The 27734-nt window shown below is 46.8% G+C and overlaps 1 protein-coding gene across 2 annotated transcripts; it reads right to left on the reverse strand.

The window, feature by feature from the left end:
• Nucleotides 1–1436: 1436 nt before the first annotated feature.
• Nucleotides 1437–27336, reverse strand: LOC116949718 (tumor necrosis factor receptor superfamily member 3-like). Of its 2 annotated transcripts, none has more exons than XM_032967342.2 (8): nucleotides 26745–27336; nucleotides 16716–16794; nucleotides 11953–12078; nucleotides 10418–10573; nucleotides 6422–6509; nucleotides 5481–5578; nucleotides 4752–4895; nucleotides 1437–3020 (listed from the first exon to the last, which is right to left on the reverse strand). In XM_032967342.2, exons 1-8 carry the CDS (start codon nucleotides 26835–26837, stop codon nucleotides 2737–2739), a joined length of 1068 nt encoding a protein of 355 aa, XP_032823233.2. In that variant the 5' UTR covers nucleotides 26838–27336; the 3' UTR covers nucleotides 1437–2736. The 2 variants fall into 2 exon arrangements, with proteins under 2 accessions (XP_032823233.2, XP_032823234.2); XM_032967343.2 differs by having other exon boundaries at nucleotides 1437–3017; nucleotides 26745–27334.
• Nucleotides 27337–27734: the final 398 nt, after the last annotated feature.

Below are 27734 nucleotides of genomic sequence, written 5' to 3' on the forward strand. Positions count from 1 at the left end.
CACAGAATACGTAAGAGTTAATCATGTAAAAAAAAACCCTAGCAACCTGCATGTACTTTCGATGTGACCGTTCGTTCGTCCCTCCCTCCCTCCAGTAAGCCAGCCAAACCTTTTTTTATAGTATCATACTTGCTTGTTAAGAACTATTTGGGGAAATAGATCCTTTATCTATCTAGAAAAAATATCCTGCAATGGGATGCTTGGCTGATTCTTTGATACTGTTAAATCCGAAGTTCAGAGAGAAACCCCACAAATAAGAGCCGATTCTAATATCTTAAAAAATGAACACCTGCTACTGCCGTATTAGAGGCCACCTAAAAGAAAAAAAACAACTAAAAATCTCTCAAATAGGGACATCACAAGTCTGTGTCATGATTAAAGACGTAAAATTATTTTTTCCATGCCATACACCTGCCCCATGGATGCTCCAAGCTTGGGCGGTGGTGACACGGTCCTGCAGTAGCGCGTTCACCACTTATTGCAGAGGTTCGTTGTTCATATCTGGCAGGCTGCTCCCATTAACAATCTTCCACATAAGAACTGCGCAATCTGCTTCACAGTGGATGTTAAAGATCCCGTTATTCATTCACAAGCGTAGGACAGTGTTAGTCATGGTCCAAATTTTTCAACTTTGAAAAATGACACCGCAAATTACTCAATTAGGATTACTTATTTTATTTCCCCCTACTCTGAAACTACTGCATACCGTGTCTGTGAAACACAATTACTGCATACCGTATCTGTGAAACACAGCCTTGCGCTTTAGGAATGGTGCGATTACCAAATGTACTCATTTGTTATTAATTCAGTATTCAGTGTCTGGAAGGACTCTCTTGCCAGTTGATAAGCATACATCACTTGATTTCTATTAGCCATTAGGTTTGTCCACAAGGGATTTCTTGGTTGTGGAAGCATGCGAGAGGCACAAGGAGTCAGGTCTGCGGAATGTGAGTTTTCACACAATCCTTTTTGGATTTTTTGTGATCATTATTTTTGTTTTTTCTTTATCCAGATTTTTCTGGACTTTTACGATTGATCGAGTTTTCAGGAAACATACAAGATAATTTAAAACACCTGTACAAAACTGCAGATATAGTTAACCTCCACTTATCTGATTTGATGGGGGCATGGTGGAGAGGGCTTTGGGTAGGTCCTGGTATCCGTGTTTATCCATACAGTTTACTTCTATTTGGAAAAGGATGAATGCGACGGATAATCAGGCTGCATTTTGCGAATAAGGGTGAATTTAACAGGGAAAGGAGGAATTTGATGGATATTAATGATGGATTTAATGAACCAGGATGAATTTGCTGCCACTTCTCGATCAAGGTCTTTTTTGGGAAAAACACTTTTAGGTGACAAGTTCATGCCACCACTCTAAAAACAAGAATGTTGCGTCACTTTCTCTGTTCACCGAGTGGCACGGACTACAGGAAGAATGTAGTGCACATATAATTAGGTGTGGCCATCGCTTAGGGTGAGCAGACAATAGCAAGCACGGATAATGGGCACTTGGATAAGAGGTGTTTTGCTGGAATTCATCACCTCAAAGGCAAAAAATAACAAGCAACCAAAGACCCCCTCTAAACTCCTCGAGCAAAGAAAGAAATCAGCAAACGAGAAAAAAGCGATCTATTGAACAGGGTTGTTTTTTATAGTAGGGACTAGAGAGGTCTCAGTGCTGCTCACTAGGCCATGACGTCACCAAACATCCCTATCCTATTAATGATTTAACATAAATATTAAACACCAAGGCCGTAGCCATGAAGTCAACATTGGGGGGGGACCAAATCTTCCAGGGTGTCTGGGGGTCCCAACCCAGAAAAATATCTACATTTGAAAACTAATTTCCTGACTAAAATATAAAAAAATTCACTAACACATGGGATGGACTTTTTTCTTACAATAATGTATAGTAGTGTATTGTATTACATTGCTCTGCTTTTTACCTTTTTACCATTTCTTGTTTCATTGTATGTAATGGCAGAGATTAGGGATTAATAAAGTACAACCATAACCACAATCATATAAACATTAATCTATGCATTGATTGAAATGAAGACAAGTCCAGATATTGTGGCCAAGATTTACATAGCATAGCATTTTATTATAGCAATATATTGGGGGGGACATTTTGAGCATATTTGAATATTGGGGGGATGTGTCCCCCACAATATATTATAATTACGGCCTTGTTAAACACATACCATTTAACAATGTTTAATAAATATCAAAACTTATACGTGTAAAACACTCTCCCCTTAATTTCCATCTTCAAGGGAAAAAGAGCTTTGCTGGACACATTCTGAACATGAAGATGTCATCAAGGCCACAACGGTTGATGCCAATCAGTCAGATCTATAAACTTCCCAAGGGCCTGGTGATCCCAAAATAATAGGGTGCTAAATTAACAATATATATTTTTAACACATTTGACAAGTAAATATCAATGGAATAACAAGTTTCGAAGTCTCAAGGGGAGGTTGAAATATCCCCCATCACCTCCTCTTGGATCTGCCACAAGGCCACTACACCTCATTTACCATTTATACCCTCTGCCAGATCCCGCAACTCTACCAGACCAGTTGTTTGACTTCCAGGGTCTGTCCTGATGGTATCCCACCATATACAAAAAAACCTGTATTTCCATATACTTTCTACAAATACATAATAAATATTCTACGAAACTAATGCTTTTGGTGCGAGTGTTGCAACCATAGTGTAGGTCTCCACGGCTCAGGATTGGCCCTGCCTGCCCGAGTCTTGGCAGGGAAGGCTTTGCAGACATTCCAGGTTGCTTGACTCCAACACCGCGTCACTTTCCTCCAGCGGATAGTGAGACGACTTGGAGATGGATATCGAGGAGCCATGGACGGGAACCTGGGACAGCAGGGAGAGCTGGTTCCGATCCACTTCCAGCATCGAGCACCGGTCCTCGGTGTTCGAGCCATCACTGCCTTGTGGGTCCAGGCGCCCATGCGCTGCTCTCTGCTTGGAGGCACGCTGGGAGCCACTCTCTGCTAACACAGCACGTGCGCACAGGCGGTTACTATAGGAGAAAAACACAAGATGGATGCGGTATCCAAATACCACCACGTTAAACAAGAGGTCAGTCTGTGATCAGTATTATCCACAAAACGAGCCGAGTAAAACAAAATGCAACCATCTAAAGACTACAGGCAAATGTGGCCAAGTTAAACAAAACAACAGAAACTGATAGCACCGTGAACAAAATCAATACCAACTTGTGTTGCCCTCTAGTGGTGGTGTAATAGTATTCACTGTTTGTACTGCGCTCCTATACACAGGCTGTCCTCGACTTACGAACGTATTACGTTCCCAAGACCCGTTCGTAAGTCAATTTTTCGTATCTCAGGACTGAATATTTAACTGTACAGTACATACAGTCAGTGTTATGGTACAATTATGGTGCAATAAAAAAGGGAAGCATTGTTAAACTCATAAATAAGGATAAATATTGTACATTTGCATGTAATATTGGAATGTATAGTAAATAAACATTTAATAAAGTAACCTAAATACGGGGGCACGCCCCTGTGTGTGTGTGTAATTGTGATGACTCATTGCCCCCCTTCCGACAAGTCAGTGAAAATAAAACATATTTTTTCTCTACTCTTTGGTTCTTTCTCTATTTAGGTTACCTTATTTTATGTTAATTTACTATACAGTATTTTTTTACAATGTTACATGAAAATGTAAAATATTTCTTATTAGTTATGAGTTTAACATTGCTTCCCTATTCAACGGTTTTACTTCATCTTGATTTGAAGTATACTCTTTGGTTCTATTCGGTAAGTGGCCACTTGTGTTGTGGCCGAAACGTCGTGAATTTTGTATTTTTATTTTTTGTTGTTTTTACGTGACTTTACCGAATAGAACCAAAGAGTATGGATCCTTGCAGTCACGAAAGCTTTAAATATAGACTTGATTTGAAACTTTCGTGACTGCAGGAATCCATACTCTTTACCGAAAGAACCAAAGAGTATGGATTCCTGCAGTCACGAAAGCTTCAAATCAAGATTAAGTAAAACCGTTGAAAAAAGGAAAGAACCAAAGAGTATGGTTTTACTTAACTTGACTCCTGTGTCGTGGTCAAATCTTGTAATAAAAATTGAGTCTACTTCCTGTTGTCCAATCAATTCCAAATTTTGCACATGTACTCAGATCCGGTGACAATGCATGCCTGTATTAAAATCGGCATCAATGAATCAATTAATTGCCTCGTTTCAAGCAATTACATTTTTTCATGGACGGCACATTAATTATATATTTGTGTATGTGAAAAACGCCGCGGTCCCTAAGCTGTGGAATCGGCTCGCACAAGAAGCAGGTGCCGCGTGTCTCTTGTAATCAAGATGTCGTCCACTTCCCGTTGTCCAAACGAGTTATTTACTTTTAGCGCACTTTAAAATAAAAGCGTTGTTTAAAAAAAACAACTTTTTAAAGGAGTTTTTGTTGAACTGAAACGCATTTAATAACACTGACCCGTGGACATTTAAATACAGTACATTATTGTGTTCCTACTTACGAGCCGGTCGACTTATGAATGGGTCTCCGGAACAAATTAGCTTCGTAAACCGAGGAATGACCGCAATTGTGGATTACACGCGTGAAGAACAGGGCCACGGATAATGGGGTTTACACAGATCATACAGCTCCCATGGATAATGAGTTGCGGGTAAGAGGAGCGCAGATAAGAAGAGTTCTGTGTGAGAGTGGAGGCATCTCACCCGCTGCCTCCAGGCGACTGCACTGGCTCTTCGGCCGGGTCCTCTGACGCACCATCAGCATCACCACCATCGCAAAGCTCACAATGCTCAGGATTACTGCTCCCGTGCACACGGCAATGATGATTGTGTTCTGCATCAACGGGGCTGCACACACATACATACACAATCCTATACACACAGAAACACATTCACACATACACAATACTATACACACAAAAACAATATTATAAACAAAGACAAATATCCCCATATAGCCTTAACAGACTGCTGGGGCAATTGCTGTGAACGAGCACCTATGAAGGCCGAGATGGGACACGAGCGGGTGGGTGGCAAAAACCATGCCCGGTTGCCTTTGTCTCCCTAGTGGCGATGTTTTCACACCACACTAGGTACTCATTTTAGGCTGAGTCGACCTAGGAGAGGCCCAGAACCAGTTCAAATAATCGTCACTGGTATTGGCCATGAGTGGGAATCGTACTTGTCCGAAGCGTGGCGCACGAACCGCAACACAACCGCTTCCCACAATGATGTGCACATTCCCACGCAAACATGAACCCATAATTATAATCCACTTTGTGGGGCCTCTCATGAAAGTGGCAACGTCGTGGTGCATGTACCGAACGAGTTCTACACTGGAATCTTTTCAACTCCCGACAGCTCTCGTGCAGGAGCAACTGCTGTTAGCAATGAAGAAGGAGCTGAAGGAGACACGGAGCGTTCGGTGTCTACCTGAAGGCTCAGGAGGCGGGGACTTGGGAATCACCATGCAGCGTGCATCACTCACAGCCGATCCCTCCAGAACCAAGAGCCGGCCCTCTGATGAGCAACTGGAAAGGTGAGTCCATAATACAGGGACACTTTCAATAAGTGGAGGATGAGGTAGACCATAATCATAATCAACATTGTCATCATCGATTATAAACTAATAATTTACAGCCCTCTGTCAACCCACTGCTCGATGAAGGCATTCCCACACTGTGTTGTTCATGAGGTTTTGTTTGGCTATATTTCACCGCGCCGGTAAGTGCAGGTTTGTGAGCGGGCAGTCCAGGACCGGTTCAGATATCACTCGCCACTGACGTCAGTCACAATCAAACTCAGGTCACCGGATTTTAAGTGCAGTGCGCAACCTGCTAGACAAGCACTCCCCCCAATTTCTTATAGAGCCAATACATGTGCATTAATATGCAAGATAAACATTCGACCGCTATAACATCCAAACATCACGCGTGGGCGTTGAATAGTTCTCAAAAATAAGTTTCGCCATCTCACGTAACAACGATCAGAGCAATGTCTGGACTTGTAAACGATGAGAGCATGCAACCGACTTCAAATCCCACTTCTGTCTTTTCTCCACAGTGAACCTCGTGTATGTGTTCTGTTGACACGCCATTGTGTTTAAACGTCGTATACGTAGAAATCCGTATCTTTCATGCATGTGTCAACCGTAGATGTCAAAAAGCAGATGGCAGGATACTGCAGGAACAATCGACTGCGAAAAGGGGGAGACTTAAAGCTGGCGAGCAGGAGACTGCTAGCGTGGCCCTTGAAGAATAGGCCAGTGGTGTAACAAGGGGAGCTGTAGTGCCACTGGGGCAGTGGCCGTGATGCCCTCTCGACGTGACTGCCCTGGGGGGCGTGCGGGAGCGAGGGCTGTTGGAGCATCGTACTTGGTGTGAGGTTTGCACCGGGAGTTTCCACCAGGAGAAAACGTCCCAGGGCTGCACGGCACGCACTCCACATCCGCAGTCTCGGAGCCTTTACAAAAACACACAACAGCCGATTTGGCTAGGAATCTAGACAATAGAGAGGGCTTGTCATTGTATATAACAATTCAAACGTACCGTAGACAAATCAAATATTAAAATACATGACAGATACCTGCCAGAACTACACTACCCAGGCACGGAAACGTCTCCACTGTCTACTCAACTGTCCCATCACTAATGGGGAGTTGAGGCGATGGGAGTGTTTGATGACACAAAATACCCAGGAAGGTGCTTAGTTTTGTTGGGGCTGGTGGTAAAGGCCCCACCTCTTTACGGCACGCTCCAGGTATAGCAGCAGACCCTCTAACGTATTCTCAAAGTGAGCAGAAATGACCAGATTATCAACATACATAACATGTTCTTGGTTCTTTCGGCAAAGTCACGTAGAAGGGAAACAATAAAATAATAAAAATATAAAACAATACAATTCTCACGACGTTTCGATTGCAACACAAGCAATCATCATCAGGTATGAAAACCACAGCAAGAAAATTTGAAAAAAAGTGCTGTGGTTTTCACACCTGATGATGATTGCTTGTGTTGCAGTCGAAACGTCGTGAGAATTTTATTGTTTTATATTTTTATTATTTTATTGTTTCCCTTCTACGTGACTTTACCGAAAAAACCAAGAATATGAATCCCTGCAGTCACGAAAGCTTTAAATAAAAAAAATACATTACACTGTTTACCAATGGCGAGCCATCATTTGATTGCACCCTGGCATCAATCAGCCTTTGGTAGACCCATGGAAAGGTTATTGAACTATGTACAGGAAAACCTTGCACTTTCGTCTAATTAGGGACCAGAGCATGGACGAATGTCAAAATGGACAAATGTCAAAGCAGAGTCTTTATTTCGCTTGCAAATTTATTTTGGCCGGTGAAAAACATACATGCAAATTACTACAATAAATATGAAAACGTACATGCAAATAACTACAGTAACTATATAACACATGCGTGCAAAACCTAACTAAACAGAAATAAAAGAAAAATAAACATAATAATTACAGCCTTCCAAAAATCTATAAAGAGGGTACTCCACTCCGTCCTATCGTCTCCACCATTAACTCGCCCACTTACAGACTGGCACGATTTTTGTCTCAGACTCTGCTTCCCTTTACGGGCAAGACCGCCTCAGCTGTACTTAATTCGGCCCACTTAGTTTCACTAATCAGGACATATCACTGTCCCTGGAGGATTTGCTTGTCAGTTTCAATGTAGTCTCCCTCTTCACCAAGGTACCCGTACCTGATACTATTGCAATCATTGAAGTCTTGGTCCAACAGGGACTGAATCCTGATGTACCATCATTGGTAAGGTACTGCCTTACCAACACTTACTTCACCTGGAATGGTACTTTCTACAAACAGAATGAAGTACCCCAATGGGCTCTCCCCTATCACCAGTGGTAGCGAATGTTTTCATGGAGAAATTTGAGACTGATGCCATCCAGACATCCACCCGACGTCCTTCGTTGTGGAAGAGATATGTAGATGACACGTTCGTCATCTGGCCACATGGCCTGCCGGCACTGTACCAATTTCTCAACCACATCAATTCCATACACCCATCTCCATCTATGGAAGTGGAAAATGATGGCAAGCTACCATTCCTGGATTTTTTGATCGAGAAGAGACCTGATGGCTCATTGGGACACTGTCTATAGAAAAGCCACCCACACGGATTCCTATCTAAAGCCTGACTCCCACCACCATCCAGCCCAGAAGAATTCCCTTATCAAAACACTACATCATAGGGCTCGTTGCATCTCCGACCAGCACCACCGAGCCAGTGAGCTTGAGCACGTACGCCAGGCTCTCAGGAGGAATGGATATTCTGACCGCACAATACGCAAAGCTGCATCCCCAACCATCTGAGGACCCAATCAAAAACCATCACCTTGCCATACATAACAGGGGTCACCAAAAGGATTTCCAAAATTTTGAACAAACACAAGATCCAAGTTCGGTTCAATACAGTACAAAAAATCCGTGATTTGATCCTATTGGTGAAGGATGCGATTCCGGACATGCAATGTCCTGGTGTCTATAAGCTAAGTTGTGTCTGCGGCAGCAGTTACATTGGTGAAACGAAGCCACATGTCTCAGACCGGGTTCGCGAACACAAAGCGGATTTGAAACACAGTAGAACCAACACCTCGGCGGTGGCGGATCATTGTTTCAACACTGTGGGCACACATGACATTGTTTTTTCCGAGACCAAGGTGCTCTGCAAACCCTCGGGCTACCATCAGAGATTTGTTCATGAAGTCATCCAGATATACAAACACAGACAAAACTTTAATTTCTCCAGCCCCCACACGTCTCCAGCCCCCACACGTCCCTGCACGCCTCAAACCCTCCCCCCTCTCCCCCGTGAACTCCTGCAGCCGCGACTCTACAAAACCCCTCCCCCCCTTCCCCCCCATCCCGTGCCTATAGAACGCCACAACAGCAGATCATTCTTTCTCACCTGATGACGGATGCTTTTGTTGCGACTGTAACGTCGTGTTTCTTTTATAATTTTTCTATCTACGTGACTTTACCGAAAGAACCAGAGAGTATGGATTCCTGCAGTCACGAAAGCTTCAAATCAAGATTAAATAAAGAAACAATACTAAATAAAGAAAATGATACCTTGAAATATTTTCAATTCTTGCGTAAGTAAACACTGTAGTATTATATTGTTATCACAAAAATAACTATGAATTGTTTACAGTATAATCACATAAATAAGTACAGTATTAATAATATATGAATAAACACAAATATAAGAGATGCTCACTGAACGACTTCTATTCAAAGACTGACCAAAAAATATAGCGCATGGCGCGAACATCGTGGAAGGTTGGATGAAATCTTCTGAAAGAGGAAAGCACGTGGACGAAATTTGAAATGTGGTTATAATTGAAAACGGCCGAAAGAGCAAAGAGACGAAAGTCAAGTGGACGAAAGTCAAGGCATCGCTGTAGTCGAATAAGATGTTAAATAATGTAGTAGCCAGAGGGCATCCATGTTGCAACATGGAGGGTATCCATGTTGCATGGATGCAAGATGAACAGGGAATGGCTCTGACTTCTGGCCACGCAGCTTTACCCAGAACTGCCCACCATCATGAACGTCCTTAATGATTGTGAACAGAGAGTCAGGCACCACAAAGGCACGAAGAACAACCAGAGAGATGTTCGTCTAGTTGAAGTTCCCTTCACCTCTGCTGTAGCAGACAGACAGAAAATATTGCATCCTTTGTGGACCGCTCTGGCCTGATACCTCATTTGGGCTCTGCAAGCCTCTCCTCAGCGTGCCTGGGAAGCCAATGTTGAATATCCCTTGTCAGGACCTTACCCAGCACATTGCGGAGGGAGATGATGCCCCAGTGATCTGAGTTTGTTTCCTACTCATGACCAGCAACATTTACGATTATCTGAAGCGGTCCTGTGCCTCCCCTAGGTCGACTCAGTCTTAAGTGAGTACTTGATGCGGTGTGTAAACATCACCACTTGGGAAACAAAGGCGGTCGGGCGTGGTGCTGGCCACCCACCCCCTCATGAACCGTGCCGGAGCTCCGAAACAGCACTTGCCCCAAAGTCTGTTAAGGCTATATGGGTGAGGTTGAGGTGTGGTGAGTGCTGGTGGTGGTGAGTGCTGGGTGGTTGTGATGAGCGCTGGGTGGTTGTGGTGAGTGGTGGTGAGTGGTTGTGGTGAGTGCTGAGTGGTGGTGAGTGTTAGGTGGTGGTGTGGTGATGAGCCCTGGGTGGTGGTGGTGGTGGTATGGTGGTGAGTGCTGGGTGGTAGTGGTGAGTGCTGAGTGGTGGTGAGTGCTGAGTGGTGGTGAGTGCTGGGTGGTAGTGGTGAGTGCTGAGTGGTGGTGGTGAGCGCTGTGTAGTGGAGCTCACCGTTGCGCAGGAGCTGTGTGCCGGCATCACACCAGGAGTGGCTGCGGCACAGGAGACAGCTGCTGCCGCTCGGGTGGGAACAGAAGGACCCCGCCTGGCAGCGGCAGCGCGCGTCCGACGTTGCAGAGCAGTGGACGGCCTCGTCTAGGCCGTCCACTGAGACCACATCATGCACACAAAGACAAATATCCCCCGTGTAGCCTTAGACTGTAGGAGCAAGTGCTGTTAGCGAGGAGCGCCGACGAAGGCTGGCACAGCACACGAGGGAGTGGGTGGCCAGCATCACGCCCAAGCACCTTTGTCTCCCCAGTGCCGATGTTGACACACCCCACCAGGTACGCATTTGAGGCCGAGTCGACCTAGGGGAGGCCCAGGACGGGTTAAGATAATCGCCGTGAGCGATAATTGAACTTGGGTCGTCGGGTTTGAAGCGCAGCGCGCTAACCGCTACGCCACCGCTCCCCACCAGCAGCACACAAACGCTCACAGGTGTGTGCGCACACAAACGCTCACAGGTGTGTGCGCACACACAAACGCTCACAGGTGTGTGCGCACACACAACCTCTCACAGGTGTGTGCGCACACACAAACGCTCACAGGTGTGTGCGCACACACAAACGCTCACAGGTGTGTGCACACACACAAACGCTCACAGGTGTGTGTGCGCACACACAAACGCTCACAGGTGTGTGCGCACACACACAAACGCTCACAGGTGTGTGCGCACACACAAACGCTCACAGGTGTGTGCGCACACACAAACGCTCACAGGTGTGTGCGCACACACAAACGCTCACAGGTGTGTGCACACACACAAACGCTCACAGGTGTGTGTGCGCACACACAAACGCTCACAGGTGTGTGCGCACACACACAAACGCTCACAGGTGTGTGCGCACACACAAACGCTCACAGGTGTGTGCGCACACACAAACGCTCACAGGTGTGTGCGCACACACAAACGCTCACAGGTGTGTGCGCACACACAAACGCTCACAGGTGTGTGCGCACACACAAACGCTCACAGGTGTGTGCGCACACACAAACGCTCACAGGTGTGTGCGCACACACAAACGCTCACAGGTGTGTGCGCACACATACAAACGCTCACAGGTGTGTGCGCACACACAAACGCTCACAGGTGTGTGCGCACACACAAACGCTCACAGGTGTGTGCGCACACACAGGCCCACTGTTATTATTCTGCTTGTTTGCCAAAGAGAGCCTCACTGATTCTCAACTCTTTTTCAGGAAGGTCGCAGGAGGCGATGTTACTGCTGTGTGCAATCCCAATTGGATTCGCAAACACTCAGCATTGGGATAACCCAGAGGAAACCCATACAGAACAGCGGGAGAACATACAACAAACTCCACACAGAATGCAGCTGGGAATCGAACCCAGGTACTTCTTGCTCTAAGGCGCAAGTGTTACCAGGGCCCTACCGTGCTACCCAGATGAACATGATCATTAGAACCTGAGCAGGGTCGCTCTTCAATTTGTGTTCACCGCTTGCACTGCGGCTCGCGGCTCTTACCTGGGTCACAGTGCTGACAGCGCAAACAGCCATCGCGCCCCGAAGTCACTTCCAGGAAGAAACCCTCAGGGCACAACTTGCATTGTGTTTGAGCAGAGGCAGTGCAGTGGGCCTCCACAAAATACCCTGGCACAACAACAACAACAGTCACGCTCACGCAGTGTCCAGGGACGGCAGAGCGGTATGTGGGCTGGGGTGGGGTACAATGGATGAGACTGCCGATGGAATGGTAGCTGTTGTATATATGCCTTTTCCAAATATATATTAAAAGTTATATTGCCTATTGTAATAGTTCTTTTTTTCATATATCTGGATTTAGCAAGTTCTAAAAAAAAACGCAGTAACTGAGGCCTGTGAACTCCTGCCTCGAGCAAACAAAGGCCTCGCCCCCACACAAGCTTGGCTTGGGAAAGTTGTAAAGTTGGATTGACCACCACCTCATAGGAATAATTTCAAACGTAGGATTAAATGTTAACTTGATAGAATGTATTGTTATATGATGATGTAGCTCAGGAGGTCTTGAATACGACTAGTTGCATGTTTATTAACACTCACCATCTATACATACGTGCCACAAATCTTGGCTCAGCATAAACCGAATAACAATTATGGGAGTATTATACCTAAGATCATTCAGAAGATATACAATACAAACTATATTTTGATTTAAAGCTTTCGTGACTGCAGGGATTCATATTTTTGGTTCTTTCGGTGAAGTCACGTAGAAGGGAAACAATAAAATAATACAAATATAAAACAATACAATTCTCACGACGTTTCGACTGCAACACAAGCAATCATCATCAGGTGTGAAAACCACAGCAGGAAAATTTGAAAAAAGTGGCGGTTTTTTATCGTTAGCACCACGGAGAGCGATTTGGCAGTTATTCAGATGGACGAGTCCATCTATGTTTGGAAAAGAGGAGGGGGGAGACGAAAATAATGGATGCGGTCTGAGAGCCACTGTAAGCGTGAACAATCAATTAAAACCCGAAATGTTTGATCAAATCCTTCCAATGATTGCTCAGCCAGAATCCATCTTCTCAGTTGAAATTGTCTCTGTGTTTGTATATGTGGATAGCCTCATGAACGAATCTCTCATGGTAGCCAGATGGCTTGCAGAGAACCTCTGTCTTGGAGAAGTGAATGTCACGTGAGCCTACTGAATTATAACAGTGATCTGCCACGGCCGAGGTGTTGGTCCTACCGTATTTTAGGTCTGCTTTGTGTTCACGGATGTGGTCCGAGACATGTCGTTTGGTTTCTCCAATGTAACTACTACCACAGAGGCAACTTAGTTTGTAGATGCCAGGGTACTGTATGTCCGGAATCACATCTTTTACAGACGGAACCAGATCACGGATTTTATGTAATGTGTTGAATCGGACCTGGATCTTGTGTTTATTCAAGATTTTGGAGATCTTTATTGTGATCCCCGCAATGTAGGGTAAAGTGATGGTTTTGAATGGCTCCTCAAGAGGGTCCTTCTTCATGGGTGGAGTGATAGCTTTGCGGATTGTGTAGTCGGAGTAACCATTAGCTTTAAGAGCATGGTGTACGTGCTTGAGTTCACTGGCTATGTGTTCCTGGTCGGATATGCATTGGGCTCTATGGTGCAGAGTCTTGATGAGGGAATTTTTATTATTTTATTGTTTCCCTTCTACGTGACTTTACCGAAAGAACCAAGAATATAATACGAACTATGTCAATCCTCCACGACCAAATAGCATGCATTCCAGGGGCATAACCAGAGCCTGACCAACCGCCTTTGTCTTCCCAGTAGCTAGCATAGCACGTGGTTGCAGGGAATCAAGCACCATGCGAGAGTTCGAACTGCGACAGGAGTGCTGCGAACGCTTCTCACAACGTGAACCAAACTGCGGCGGTGAAGACAAGCACACACCCGGACACAAGAAGGTCACACACAACCTCATGGCCACAACTACTGCTTTGTGTGAGCAAAATAAAAAGGACACCTACAGCTTTGTGAGAAAAAATTAAAAGACCAAAAAACGAGCAATAATGAGCCAAGGAGCAAAATCAAAGGAAAATCCAAGCCTTTGTGAGAAGGATGCAAGAGGCGTAGAAAATATCGGATATAACGACAAAGCCAAATCCACACAAACTACGGTAGTCTTGCAACGGCAAACTACGGGAGACGCCCGTAACCAGACAAGTGTCAAGAGTCTTGCTCCTGGATATAGTCCTCGGAATCAACCATAAGTGTCGAGTCTTGCAGAGGCAAAGGGCTATGTATTGCCAAGTGTTGAGTTCTGCGCTGACAGACTCTGAGTATTGCTGAAAGTTTTATTCTCGGTTTTTCCTTTTGTTTTCAGTCGCTTGCAGAGTCAAGGACTACGAGAACTTGTACCGTACTAAGCTTCAAGAGTTGTGAGAAGCTAAGAAGTGTGCGAAGACATTTTCATATAATACTGTGATCAGCTAAGATGTGCGAGAGATATACTGTGAATATCGAGAATGCATGAAATGTTTTTCAAGCTATAGGCTGTAAAAGTTATGTTGTCCAAGTGACTAATATTCTGATTATAAGAGTTTTGATGAGTTTTGGAGAGTGAGTGAGGAGCAGTGACGAGCAGCCCACAGCAGGAGCCCTCCCGAGGGAGGGGCACCAAGGGTGCTCGTGCGAAGCAAGCTGCCACTGACAAAAAGGAGCAAAGTGGCCACAGACATTCCGACTGCTGATCGACCCGGGCACGCAGATAATCTGCGAACGTGCAGCGCAGCAGTTAACGACTAACCACGAGCGTGCTGACTCGGAAGCCCCAAGCACCCTTCAGCAAAGGTCGAGCTCGATGCACAATCAATCGTGCCTGGTGCCAAGGGGGGTGACGCGCTGCCGCCCAGCGGACAAGCTGCGAGCGCTATCTGGCGACGTGGCCCCTGTGTGCACCGCTGCAGGCTGAGCCTGACCCATCGACACCTGTCAACACGGGTGCGCAGCAGAGTGAACAACACGCCGTGTGCCGACACACACAACCTCACCGACCCAACACCCCTGTTGGGGACCCGAGGTATTTTCGGTACAGGGAAACACGCCTCGAGCAAGCCGGCCACCGATTCTGGACCCCAGAACCACAGTTGATAACACTCTTGATTTGAAGCTTTCGTGACTGCAGGAATTCATACTCTTTGGTTCTTTCGAAAGAACCAAAGAGTTGGTAACACGTTCGTACGTGGAAAAACTCAAGCCATACTGGGGGCCATCCATTTAGTACGTATTATCACGATTGGTAATACACCCCCTAGGTAACGAAGCTAGGCATCACACCCAAACTCACAGAGCAATCACAAATACACACAATATGCCCCTAGACAACGAAGCCCATCATCACACCCACACACATATACATCAATCACAAATAACCACACACACAATACACCCCCTAGACAACGAAAGAGCCAATAATAACACGTAACTACACACATTGATCATAATACAAACACAATAATACTCTTACACACACATACACATCATATACATACATTTTCACTTAATATTTACACTCTTCTAATCACACGTACGATTGATCACATTACACTCACGATTAACATGAATACACACACGTTTCATTATTTTATTCTTTTTTGCTGATTTGTATGACTTCATTAATTAGCATAATTTCATAGTTTTTCTTTTTTTTCACAACACAATATATACATACTCTTTGGTTCTTTCGGTATTTTACTTCGTGACTTTACCGAAAGAACCAAGGAATATGTATTCCTGCAGTCACGAAAATTTCAAAACAATATCTATAACATAGCCAATGGAGAGGTTGACTTGGGGAAGACCACCACCATGGAGATATAGCAACGAGGTCATCCATGGGCAGCAGTGAGATGGCTTGTGGCACTGAAGGAGCAGGGGGTATGATGAGAGCGTGATAACTTCTTCATTCAGCAGTGTACGGATAGTGACTGAAGATGATGAAGATGAGGATGATATAAACATGTCTGCAGTCTGTATTGGCCAAAATCTATTACCCATGCGTTGTTTTATGTTACCGCGGTGGCTAGGAGATGTTAACTACCTCACCTGGTACACAGGAGGTCGTGAGTTTGATCCTGGCCTTGACGCCTGTATATTTGTAGTTTGCATGTCTCTCTCCCCGTGGTCACGTAGATTATTGTCTGGGTTCTCAGGGTTTTCCCTCCACGTTTAGAAAAATGCGTTTAGATTTGGCTGATGTAAATTTCCACATAAGCCACTCCGTTGAGCTTTCATTTGTGGCCAGGTAACTTCTGAAAAAGAGCTATACAGCTCTGTGGGTCTTACTTGGTAAATGGAAATAAATTCACCTTGCATGCACCTGATGATTGTAAAATACTGTATGAAAGCCTTAATATCAAAGTTAAAATGTCTCCGTGTTCAAACAGACGTGGGAGAGTCGCCATGTGCATTGGCAGCACTGAGACAGTGCTGTACTTTACAGATTACCATGGCAGAGCTCAGTCAACTTCCAAGAAGTGGTACCAAGTTCATCGACCTTAGAATAATGATGAGAAGACCATTATTGAACATTATGGGGAAAGAGAGTTTGTGCATGGCAAATTTGAACAAAACTGAGTTAACCGAAATAACGAGTGTAACAAGATGTGTGTGCAGGCACTGGTGACCTGGTTGAGACCCCCAACTCCCAACACGATAAAAACCGGGTTGACCATTGGCAATGGGCAGCATTTGTTAAGGTCCAGTTTTCCATGCCAGTCACCACCCACGACTCCGCGTGACGGACTCGTACCGGTCGGACACTGCTCACAGCATCGGCCCTGGTGCAGGTATTGGCTGTCACGGCAGGCAGCATTGTCTCTCTTGGGCCTCTTGAGATAGAAACACAAAAACACAAATTGACACAAAGATTACAGTCTTTAACAGACCGTTAGGACAAGTACTGTTAGGGAGCACCTATTAAGGCTGGCAAAGCGCATAAAGAGGTGGGAAGCCATAACCACTCCACTGTCTCCCCATAGCTGATGTTTACACATCACACCAGTTTAAGGGGAATACTTAGGGAAGGCCCAAGATCAGTTCAGATAAAAAGAGTAAAATGTAATTCTACCACACACAAAAAGTGTATAACCATTGAAAGGACACGCACTAGAGTGTTCATGTTTAAAGCTGGAGGGCAGCCCATCCCATGCATGGGGTCTAATTTAAAAAAGTTAATAATTTAACAATTTACACTCACCAGACACTCACCAATCAAACACCTGACAGTCACCTGCCCCTCACTCACCACTCACCTCGCTTATCACTCACCTGACCCACTCAAACTAACCAATCACCTGACCCTCACTAGAGGCTCTCCTAACTCACTCACCACTCACCAGTAACTGTACAGGCAGTCACTGTGCAAGGGACGATCGCTCGCTAAGTGAGGAGGCGACGCGCCATTCACGGAAATCCACTTGGGTTTTGAGATCTAGGTCACGCTTCTTAGGTCTAGGTCACGAGTTCAAGGTCGTCTTCTCGACCTTCAATGGCTACCCTCGATCCGAGCTGCACATATTCGGTTTTCTTCTTGGTTTTTTTCATCCTTCCCGCACCTCTAATTTGCACAGTTGGCTACGTACGGTGCGAAAGAAGTTCAACATATATCCATAAATACATACGTTCCTCCAACAGACATCTCCCAGTGCTTAGGGAATCTTTTGCACATGACCACTTCTTTAGCTGAGATTTACCCCGAGCCCAACTTTGCGTGCTTTTTTGCAGTGACAACGAGGAGGTGCAATGTAAACCCTCGTGGCATCGTGTTCTGAAAACCGTCATCCACACCGCACAGGCCGCGCTGATGATGATGATGCGGGCGCTCGACTCGCAATCATAAAGGATGTGAGTTCCAATCGCAGTCACGAGTTGATTCAGCTGACCATTCCTCTGGGGTGAATACGATAAGCACGATTTTGTGAAAAAGTCAACTGTAGTCAACCTATGGTGATTTTGTCTTAGGCGACTTTTGTTCCAGGAAATGTATTAAATTTTACATCTGTTTATGTGTTTATGCGGTACATTTATTTATCTTACAAGACAATTGTGTTTTGTTCGAATTTTTGTGTACTCTATTGTATTGTTGTATTTTTGTGTAATTGCTTTTGTTATTTTGGTTACCCAGGTGGTCACTGGTGTAATTCAGACTCTATCCTGGCTCTCATCAGTTCTCACCACCGGGTTACACAAAATCAACCGGAAACTTGAACTATGAGCAGATTGGGTCTTGCCATATAAATTAGAATTTTCACCACTATTACACCAGCCCCAGTGCCCGCTTCAGCCTCTACGACTGCTTGTTGGCCACGCGTGAGGTCACGTTGAGCACCTCTTGCATGGAGAGCGCTCAAAGTGAAAGTGTTGCTGCTTCCTTTGCGTCTTGCGAAATGAGCCGTTTTTGCAGTTCCTCTTCACTTATCGGAAACACATCCCCCTATTGTTTAATTGTGAAAAAGTCAACTGTAGTCAACCTATGGTGATTTTGTCTTAGACGACTTTTGTTCCAGGAAATGTATTAAATTTTACATCTGTTTATGTGTTTATGCGGTACATTTATTTATCTTACAAGACAATTGTGTTTTGTTCGAATTTTTGTGTACTCTATTGTATTGTTGTACTTTTGTGTAATTGCTTTTGTTATTTTGGTGACCCAGGTGGTCACTGGTGTAATTCAGACTCTATCCTGGCTCTCATCAATTCTCACCACCGGGTTACACAAAATCAACCGGAAACTTGAACTATGAGCAGATTGGGCCTTGCCATATAAATTAGAATTTTCACCACTATTACACCGGCCCCAGTGCCCGCTTCAGCCTCTACGACTGCTTGTTGAACACGTGTGAGGTCACGTTGAGCACCTCTTGCATGGAGAGCGCTCAAACTGAAAGTGTTGCTGCTTCCTTTGCGCCTTGCGAAATGAGCCGTTTTTGCAGTTCCTCTTCACTTATCGGAAACACATCCCCCTATTGTTTAATTTCCCATTCACCGCCACAGGGTTATCTTCCTCTGAAACCCAGTCAGGTTCTCGAAACGACAGATTTGTGAAAGAAACTACCCCTCTGTACAGTCAGATGGAGGTTTAAAAAAATCTATAAAGCAGACACGTATTTAAGACAAGATGGCGCCGATGATGGCAGCCTCGGCCGGTTGGTGCGCCCTGTTTTGTCCAGTTTTGTCTTGAGAGGGGCCTGCTGTTCAACACACTCGTGCTGTTGAGGGGCCTGCTGTTCAGCACACCCATGCTGGTGAGAGAGGCCTGCTGTTCAGCACACCCGTGTTGAGGGGCCTGCTGTTCAGCACACCCTTGCTGGTGAGAGAGGCCTGCTGTTGAGAGGCCTGCTGTTCAGCACACCCGTGCTGGTGAGAGGGGCCTGCTTTTCAGCACACCCGTGCTGGTGAGAGAGGACTGCTGTTCAGCACACCCGTGCTGGTGAGAGGGGCCTGCTGTTCATCACATCCGTGTTGGTGAGAGAGGCCTGCTGTTCAGCACACCCGTGCTGGTGAGAGAGGCCTGCTGTTCAGCACACCCGTGTTGAGGGGCCTGCTGTTCAGCACACCCATGCTGGTGAAAGGGGCCTGCTGTTGAGAGGCCTGCTGTTCAGCACACCTGCGCTGGTGAGAGAGGCCTGCTGTTGAGGGGCCTGCTGTTCAGCACACCCGTGCTGGTGAGAGAGGCCTGCTGTTCAGCACACCCGTGTTGAGGGGCCTACTGTTCAGCACACCCGTGCTGGTGAGAGGGGCCTGCTGTTCAACACACCCGTGCTGGTGAGAGGGGACTGCTGTTCAGCACACCTGTGCTGGTGAGAGAGGCCTACTGTTCATCACACCCGTGCTGGTGAGAGGGGCCTGCTGTTCATCACACCCGTGTTGGTGAGAGGGGCCTGCTGTTCAGCACACTCGTGCTGGTGAGAGGGGCCTGCTGTTCAACACACCCGTGCTGGTGAGAGAGGCCTACTATTCATCACACCCGTGCTGGTGAGAGGGGCGTGCTGTTCATCACACCCGTGTTGGTGAGAGGGGCCTGCTGTTCACCACAACAGTGCTGGTGAGAGAGTCCTGCTGTTCAGCACACCCGTGCTGCTGCGAAGATGGCGCCGATGATGGTAGCCTCAGCCGGTCGGTGCGCCCTGTTTTGTCTTGTTTTGTCTGTCAATTCAGTGTTTTGCCAAGATTTTCGGAGTTCTCTAACAAGAGACGAACTTTTAAATATCAGGGAAACAACTCCTGTGGATTTAATTCCTACTTTTCTGCTTCCAGCGGCAGAATTAGTAGGCATTCTAGTCAATGCCGCGCTAGGCTTTGCTCAAGCAGCGAAACGCCGCCCAAGGGGTAAACGGTCGGGGGCTCTAGTACGGCTACGCAGACGCGGGATCCGAACAGTGCTTCCGAGCTTTTTCCTCTCCAACGTACGTTCACTGTACAACAAAATGGATGAACTTCAGCTACTGATGGTAAAAAACAAAGACTTTCTTTCAGCTTCTGTTTTGTGCTTCACGGAGACATGGCTGTGTGATTTGATTCCGGACACTTCGCTACAACTAGCAGGATTCCATCTTGCAAGATCGGATCGTGACATAGCACTCTCCGGCAAGACGAAAGGCGGTGGTATTTGTTTTTACATTAACAGTGGCTGGTGTGTAGATGTCACAGTGATTCTGCAACATTGTTCTCCACTCCTTGAATCAATTTTTATAACCTGTAAACCGTTTCACTCGCCTCGCGAGTTCGCGTCGCTCATTTTGGTCGGAGTTTATTTGCCGCCTTGTCCTCAGGTTAAAGAGGCCCAACGCATGCTCGCCGATCAGATTCTGAGTGTGGAGCGAGCAAATCCAGATTCGTTGGTTATCGTACTTGGCGACTTTAACAAAGGTAATCTCAGCCACGAACTCCCCAAATACATACAATTCATTAAATGCCCAACCAGAGAAGGGAACACTCTGGATCACTGCTACACTACAGTCAGTAGAGCCTACCACGCCGTCCCCCGAGCAGCACTAGGACACTCTGACCATGCCATGGTCCACCTGATTCCTGCATACAGGCAGAAACTAAAACTCTGTAAACCTGCAGTGAGGACATGTAAACAGTGGACTAGTGAGGCTGTGGAAGATTTGCGGGCGTGCTTAGACTGTTCTGACTGGGATATGTTCACGACTGCTACCAATAGTCTGGATGAACTCACAGAGGCTGTGACGTCCTACATCAGCTTCTGTGAGGACTGCTGTATCCCAACACGTACCAGGGTGAACTTTAACAACAATAAGCCCTGGTTCTCAGCAAAGCTCAGAAGGTTGAGGTTGGAGAAGGAGGAAGCGTTTAGGAGTGGAGATAGAGACAGATTCAAGGAGTCGAAGAACAGGTTTAGCAAAGCGGTGAGAGAGGCTAAACGACTACTCAGAGAGACTAAAACACCAGTTCTCTACAAACGACGCTGCTTCTGTCTGGAGAGGGTTCAGGCAGATCACCAACTACAAACCCAGAGCCCCCCACACCACTAACGACTCCCGCCTAGCCAACGACCTGAACGAGTTCTACTGCAGATTTGAAAGACAATTGGACAGTCCTGAACTGCCCTTCCCACCCAAGAGGCCCCATCCCCCACCCATACTACAGAGACGACTCTCTCCTTTCAGGAGGGAGAAGTTAATAGACTTTTCAAGAGGCAGAATCCACGCAAAGCAGCCGGGCCGGACTCTGTCTCTCCAGCCACCCTCAGGCACTGCGCTGACCAGGCTGTCTCCGGTGTTCACCAACATCTTTAACACCTTCCTGGAGACATGCCATGTACCAGCCTGTCTCAAGTCCTCCACCATCATCCCTGTGCCCAAAAAGCTAAGGCCAACAGGACTAAATGATTACAGACCGGTCGCCCTTACATCTGTGGTAATGAAGTCTTTTGAGCGCCTGGTCCTGGCACACCTCAAAGCCATCACAGACCCTCTCCTGGACCCCCTTCAGTTTGCCTACAGAGCCAACAGGTCTGTGGACGACGCAGTTAACATGGCCCTCCACTTTACCCTACAGCATCTGGATGCCCCAGCATCCTACGCCAGGATCCTGTTTGTGGACTTCAGCTCTGCCTTCAACACCATCATCCCTGCCCTGCTTCAGGACAAGCTCTTCCAGCTGAACGTGCCCTACACCACCTGTAAATGGATCACAGACTTCCTGTCTGACAGGAAGCAGTGCGTTAAGCTGGGAACACAAGTCTCTGACTCCAGGTCCATCAGCACCGGAACTCCTCAGGGCTGCGTCCTTTCCCCTCTGCTCTTCTCCCTGTATACCAACAGCTGCACCTCCAATCATCTGTCCGTCAAACTACTGAAGTTTGCGGACGACACCACCCTCATTGGGCTGATCTCTGGTGGGGATTAGTCTGACTATAGGTGGGAAGCTGACAATCTGGTGACCTGGTGTAGCCAGAACAACTTAGAGCTAAATGCTCTAAAGACAGTTGAGATGGTTGTGGACTTCAGGAAGAATACAGCCCCACTCACCCCCATCACCCTGTTACACTCCCCAGTCAAAATTGTAGAGTCCTTCCGCTTCCTGGGCACTATTCTCTCCCGGGACCTCAAGTGGGAACTGAACATCAGCTCCCTCACCAAGAAAGCTCAACAGAGGATGTACTTTCTACGGCAACTGAAGAAATTCAACCTGCCAAAGACAATGATGGTGCAATTCTATGCAGCGATCATTGAATCCATCCTCACCTCCTCCATAACCGTCTGGTACGCTGCTGCCACTGCCAAGGACAAGAGCAGGCTGCAGCGTATCATCCACACTGCTGAGAAGGTAATTGCCTGCAATCTACCAACCCTCGAGGACCTGCACACGACAAGGTCCATGAGGCGAGCGAGGAAGATTATGGCCGATTTCTCCCACCCTGGACACTCTCTGTTTCAGCTACTCCCCTCCGGCAGAAGGCTTCGGTCCATCAGGACCAAAACCTCACGCCATAAAAACAGTTTCTTCCCATCTGCTGCTGGCCTGTTAAACAAGGCCAAGGGCTTACACTGTTTTTAACATTTTATCTACATAATGACACCTTGCCGATATTAACTATGTTAACCTATTTGTATTTTTTATTTTTAAATTATATCTTAAAGCTATTTTATATTCGATATTTATTCAATTTTATATACTTCAGCCCCTTGGTGTTAGACTTTTAACCCTTAATATAGTAAGACTTGTTTAAAACTTATTTAAGATTTTAGATTCCTATATGTTGAATGTATGCACCATCCTGCCAAAGTAAATTCCGTGTCGGTGTGAACTTTCATGGCGAATAAAACCCTTTCTGATTCTGAAGAAGTTCGAGCTTTAGAAAGAATTACTAATATTTCCTAGAAGTTAAGGGAGGCAAGACTTAGATTACGAGTGTTAACCAAAATCTTTTTCAGGAGGGTGTTTTCCCAATACAGTAACTGTTGCAAAATAACTACAAATTGACAATTGGAATTATTTTCTGCGTATGAAAACACAGGATCTGTTGGGATAACAATGAAACAAACGGGGCATTTTCTCACGGCTAATCAACCCTTGGTACTCATCGTGGCAACCTGCCAATAACTAACCACGAACCTCGGCAACAAGCGGAAATGCACTACCAATGGGTCATGACAGCGCCGCGATCGTTTGGTCATGCATCGAGAAGCGACAAAAAGGAGATGCAATGAGAGGGGCCATGGAGATACCACAGGTGGAGAGCCAAAGGAGCAGAGGGAGGCCGAGTGGGGGGGGGGGGGCAGGATGCGGTAGAATGAGATGTGAGGACGGCGGATGTGACGAGAGAAGAGGCACAGATTCGAATTTCACGGAAAGAGAAAATCGGAGCAACCGACTCCGATTGGACACAAACCTGTAAAATAATGAACACCAATCGATCTCTTGGCATAGCATCGACATCCTGTCTCTGCTCTGGTATGGATACATTGCCCACTTGTCTCTCCACTATCTAGTGAGTGCAACTCTCTCATCTTCATTCATATCTCCTGCTGTTTATTTCATGAAGAAATGGCAGTAGCGGGTGGGGCTTTGACTCTACCACAGAGATTATCAGAGGCCAATCTTACCACAATTACGTACCCCATTGTTATCCTGCTTGCGTGTCATGAGATACATTCGGAACTCTCGCAGAACAATGCAAGAAAAAGCGCGAACGAGCGGATATCACTACTTCTGAGATCCCTTCAAGTGACCTCTGTAACATGGCTTGGGGCAGTACTTTCCCAACCACCTTGCTATGCTACAGAGAGTATTGCTTTTTGCATGGCAGTCAATTTGATAGTTAGAATTCTCAGAGTTGGAATATAGACAACTTGCTAAATCAGATGTAACATAATGGTATTGTGTACATTCACTGGTAACCAGGCTGAGGCCATTAACTCGGTAGCTACATTCGACAACCCGTTTTAAATATAGGCGGCTGCCTGGATTAGAACTCACATTCTCAGTGTTGTCAGCTCAGCGCTCTGGCCTCTGAAACACCCAGCTACCCTGCTACCACCAACATTGCTGAACTCCAACGTTTTTACTGGAATTGGGCAGTCAAAGCATGGACCATGTGACTTCGCACTTTTCCAAATATACACGTGAAGGCGATGGGTAGGTGCATCTGCAATCCATCAACTTTGAGATAAAGAGATGATACGGCTGAATCACTCAGAACTGAATCTCTGATAGTTGCTCTACATAAGCCAATAAAATGGGCATATGTGGCAGGGGTGCTCTAAGCTGATCCACATGAAGTTGCTGGCATTTGAGCACTGTCTGAGACTGATATTGGAGATTTAGCGGCAAGACGGGAGAAGCAATGCAGACGTCGGTAAAAGAACATGTCAGGTGAGTGTTATAGATACAGTTAGGTCAAAATTGTTGCAATGGGTGCAACGTATATGTGTAGATATGGGGTTGGCCGGTTGCCGATACAGGCGTTAGCATGGTCTCTATGAATCCGGCGACCAAGGGGAATACCGAGGAGCACAGTGGGATGCTGTTATACGGCAGATCTCGGAGGTCGCGATGTTGAAGATGATGTGGACAACATGCACACTAATGACATGTTGAATATTTGTGTTAATTTACAGTAAAGATGTATTCGAAATGTATTTTCAAACTTAGTAATACATATTAGCCTCAAATACCATACAACCACGTTGATTATTTGATTAAAAACTGAGTTAATACAATATCAGCACGGTGAGAAAATCAGGATTAGAGTTCTCAAGAGCTGTACTCGGTGCAACTCACAGACGTGCACATTGAGAGTAAACATGCAACTCAAATATTTCTTGACAAAAAATGAGGAAAATGTGACCACAAACAATGACTATGTGAGGTACGCACCAGCAGTGGTTGCTGTCTGGATTCTTGTTTCAACAGTGGTGGACATGCAAAACTGGCAGCAGGAGTCCACCCTTGCCCCTGAGCAGCAATAGTCCACCCTTGCCCCTAGCAGCAGGAGTCCACTATGCCCCTAGCAGCAATAGTCCACCCTTGCCCCTAGCAGCAATAGTCCACCCTGGTCCCGAGCAGCAGGAGTCCACTATGCCCCTAGCAGCAATAGTCTACCCTTGCCCCTAGCAGCAATAGTCCACCCTTGCCCCTAGCAGCAATAGTCCACCCTTGCCCCTAGCAGCAGGAGTCCACTATGCCCCTAGCAGCAATAGTCCACCCTGGTCCCGAGCAGCAGGAGTCCACTATGCCCCTAGCAGCAATAGTCTACCCTTGCCCCTAGCAACAATAGTCCACCCTTGCCCCTAGCAGCAATAGTCCACCCTTGCCCCTAGCAGCAGGAGTCCACTATGCCCCTAGCAGCAATAGTCCACCCTTGCCCCTAGCAGCAATAGTCCACCCTTGCCCCTAGCAGCAATAGTCCACCCTGGTCCCGAGCAGCAATAGTCCACCCTTGCCCCTAGCAGGAGTCCACCCTTGCCCCTAGCAACAACAGTCCACCCTTGCCCCTAGCAGCAATAGTTCACCCTTTCCCCTAGCAACAACAGTCCACCCTGGCCCCACGCCGTGACCAAAGTGGAACGAGTGCGGTGCTCCGGTCCACTGGTGGCCCTGAGCAAAGTGGTGGAAATTCCGATTTCATTTGAGGGTGGTTCCTGTCTAGACACTTGATGAGCACTGTTAGCTTCCCACAAAGCGATGCCCATTTCATTGCTCTTGCGAGCTATGACGATTGATCACGATCAGCTACATCGACGCCCAACGGTAATTGAGCAATTGGCCTTTCGTAAGCTGAGGGCTCTGTGCTAAGAACTTGGCCCCCCGGGTTCGATTCCTAGCCACGGAAAACACCAAGAGGTGTAAAACATGTCCTGGACCTTCCCCAAGTCGACGCGTTAAGATTGAGGATGTAAATACGTGCTCGCTGACAGCACTTGCATCATGAGATGATGTTTTTTTTATATATGGCTTGTCGACCAAGAAAAGCCTGAATCTTGAGACTATTTTTGCAGGAGGTTCATTCCAATTTGAGTAATTTCCGGTGTCATTTTTAACATTTGCCAAATTTGTGCCTTGACACCGACACACGATGGCTCTACTTTTTCGAACGACGTCACCGGATATTTTAACGTCGGCTGTGAAGAAGGTTACGGTTAACACGGCCTCGGCATTAACCAAGGCTGCCACCGGATTCACACCGTGAAACCGTCTGCAACGACCAAAAAAAAACCGCGGCGAATGCGGTCCCACAAACAGGCCAAGCCACCCGCCACTGTCGCTGCCTGGCCCGAGGGGTGCCGCGCGAGCCGCTCTCCGCACTTACCCCGAGCGACCCCGCGGACGTCTCCGTGCAGTCGCTGCAGCCCGAAGCCCGGGCGATTAACATGGTCACGCTCACCGCCACGAACACCTCCATGTCAGTACACAAACACAGGGCGGCTGCTTTACTGTGTCTGCGTGTGTGCGGTTGCCGCAGTGAGATTTAAACAAGCTACGCAATGCGGAGGCACGGGGATTCCCCGATTATAGGCGGCGCATGGCTCAGACAACCGTGCGACTAAAACTCAGCACGTTGGAACAGCAGGGAGCACAGGCGGTGCATCGGCCAGTCACCTCGGTCAGTCAATCTATGGCACCTGAGTCTGTCTGCAAGGAAGCCTTCGATACTTACTTAACGTGGCTTCAAGGTACACCTAGCCTGGCACAAGCGTCGTGGTGACGTCACCGCCACTTATTGACGATGTTTGTAATAATGGTTATCACGCTTGGACTTGCAATCCAGAGGCAGCGAGTGCTTCGATTGGGTCTCCCAGCGAGGCTGCAGCTGAAATAATGGGGCAAGTTCGCCCAGCAGCCGCAGTATGGATGGGCCCCCCACATTGGCAGATGGACTGAATGTGGGGGTAAAATGTGGTTACACCCACCTCATCCAACACAGCTTGGAATATAACACCCTCTCGACTTGAGAGCTACCTCTCATGGACGTCCTTCCTGCAAGCAAGCACTTGCCGAGCTGCACCTTTGTAGTGTTGCTTCAACTGAGAAGCAACGGCACCACGCGGGAGCCAGGTTGGGCTGTCATAGACGTGGATGCCCACCGATCAATCAGTCGCATGTGCTGTGCGATTTGTACGCCTGGCGATGGTTCTCTGTGGGTCCTGTGCACGCGCATATCCTTTATCATCTCTTGCCGCAGACGCCGCAGACGCCGCCGCGGCCGCGGGGGAAATGTTCGGCGGCATCTGCATAGGAGGGAGGCCGGCAACACACAGCTAGCTGTTCGTCTTTACTCCACCGCGATCGTCCGCATTGA

The sequence above is a fragment of the Petromyzon marinus genome, chromosome 37 (assembly GCF_048934315.1).
Source record: "Petromyzon marinus isolate PM22_M1 ecotype Great Lakes invasive population chromosome 37, UKy_Petmar_22M1.pri1.0, whole genome shotgun sequence".
NCBI lineage: Eukaryota > Metazoa > Chordata > Hyperoartia > Petromyzontiformes > Petromyzontidae > Petromyzon > Petromyzon marinus.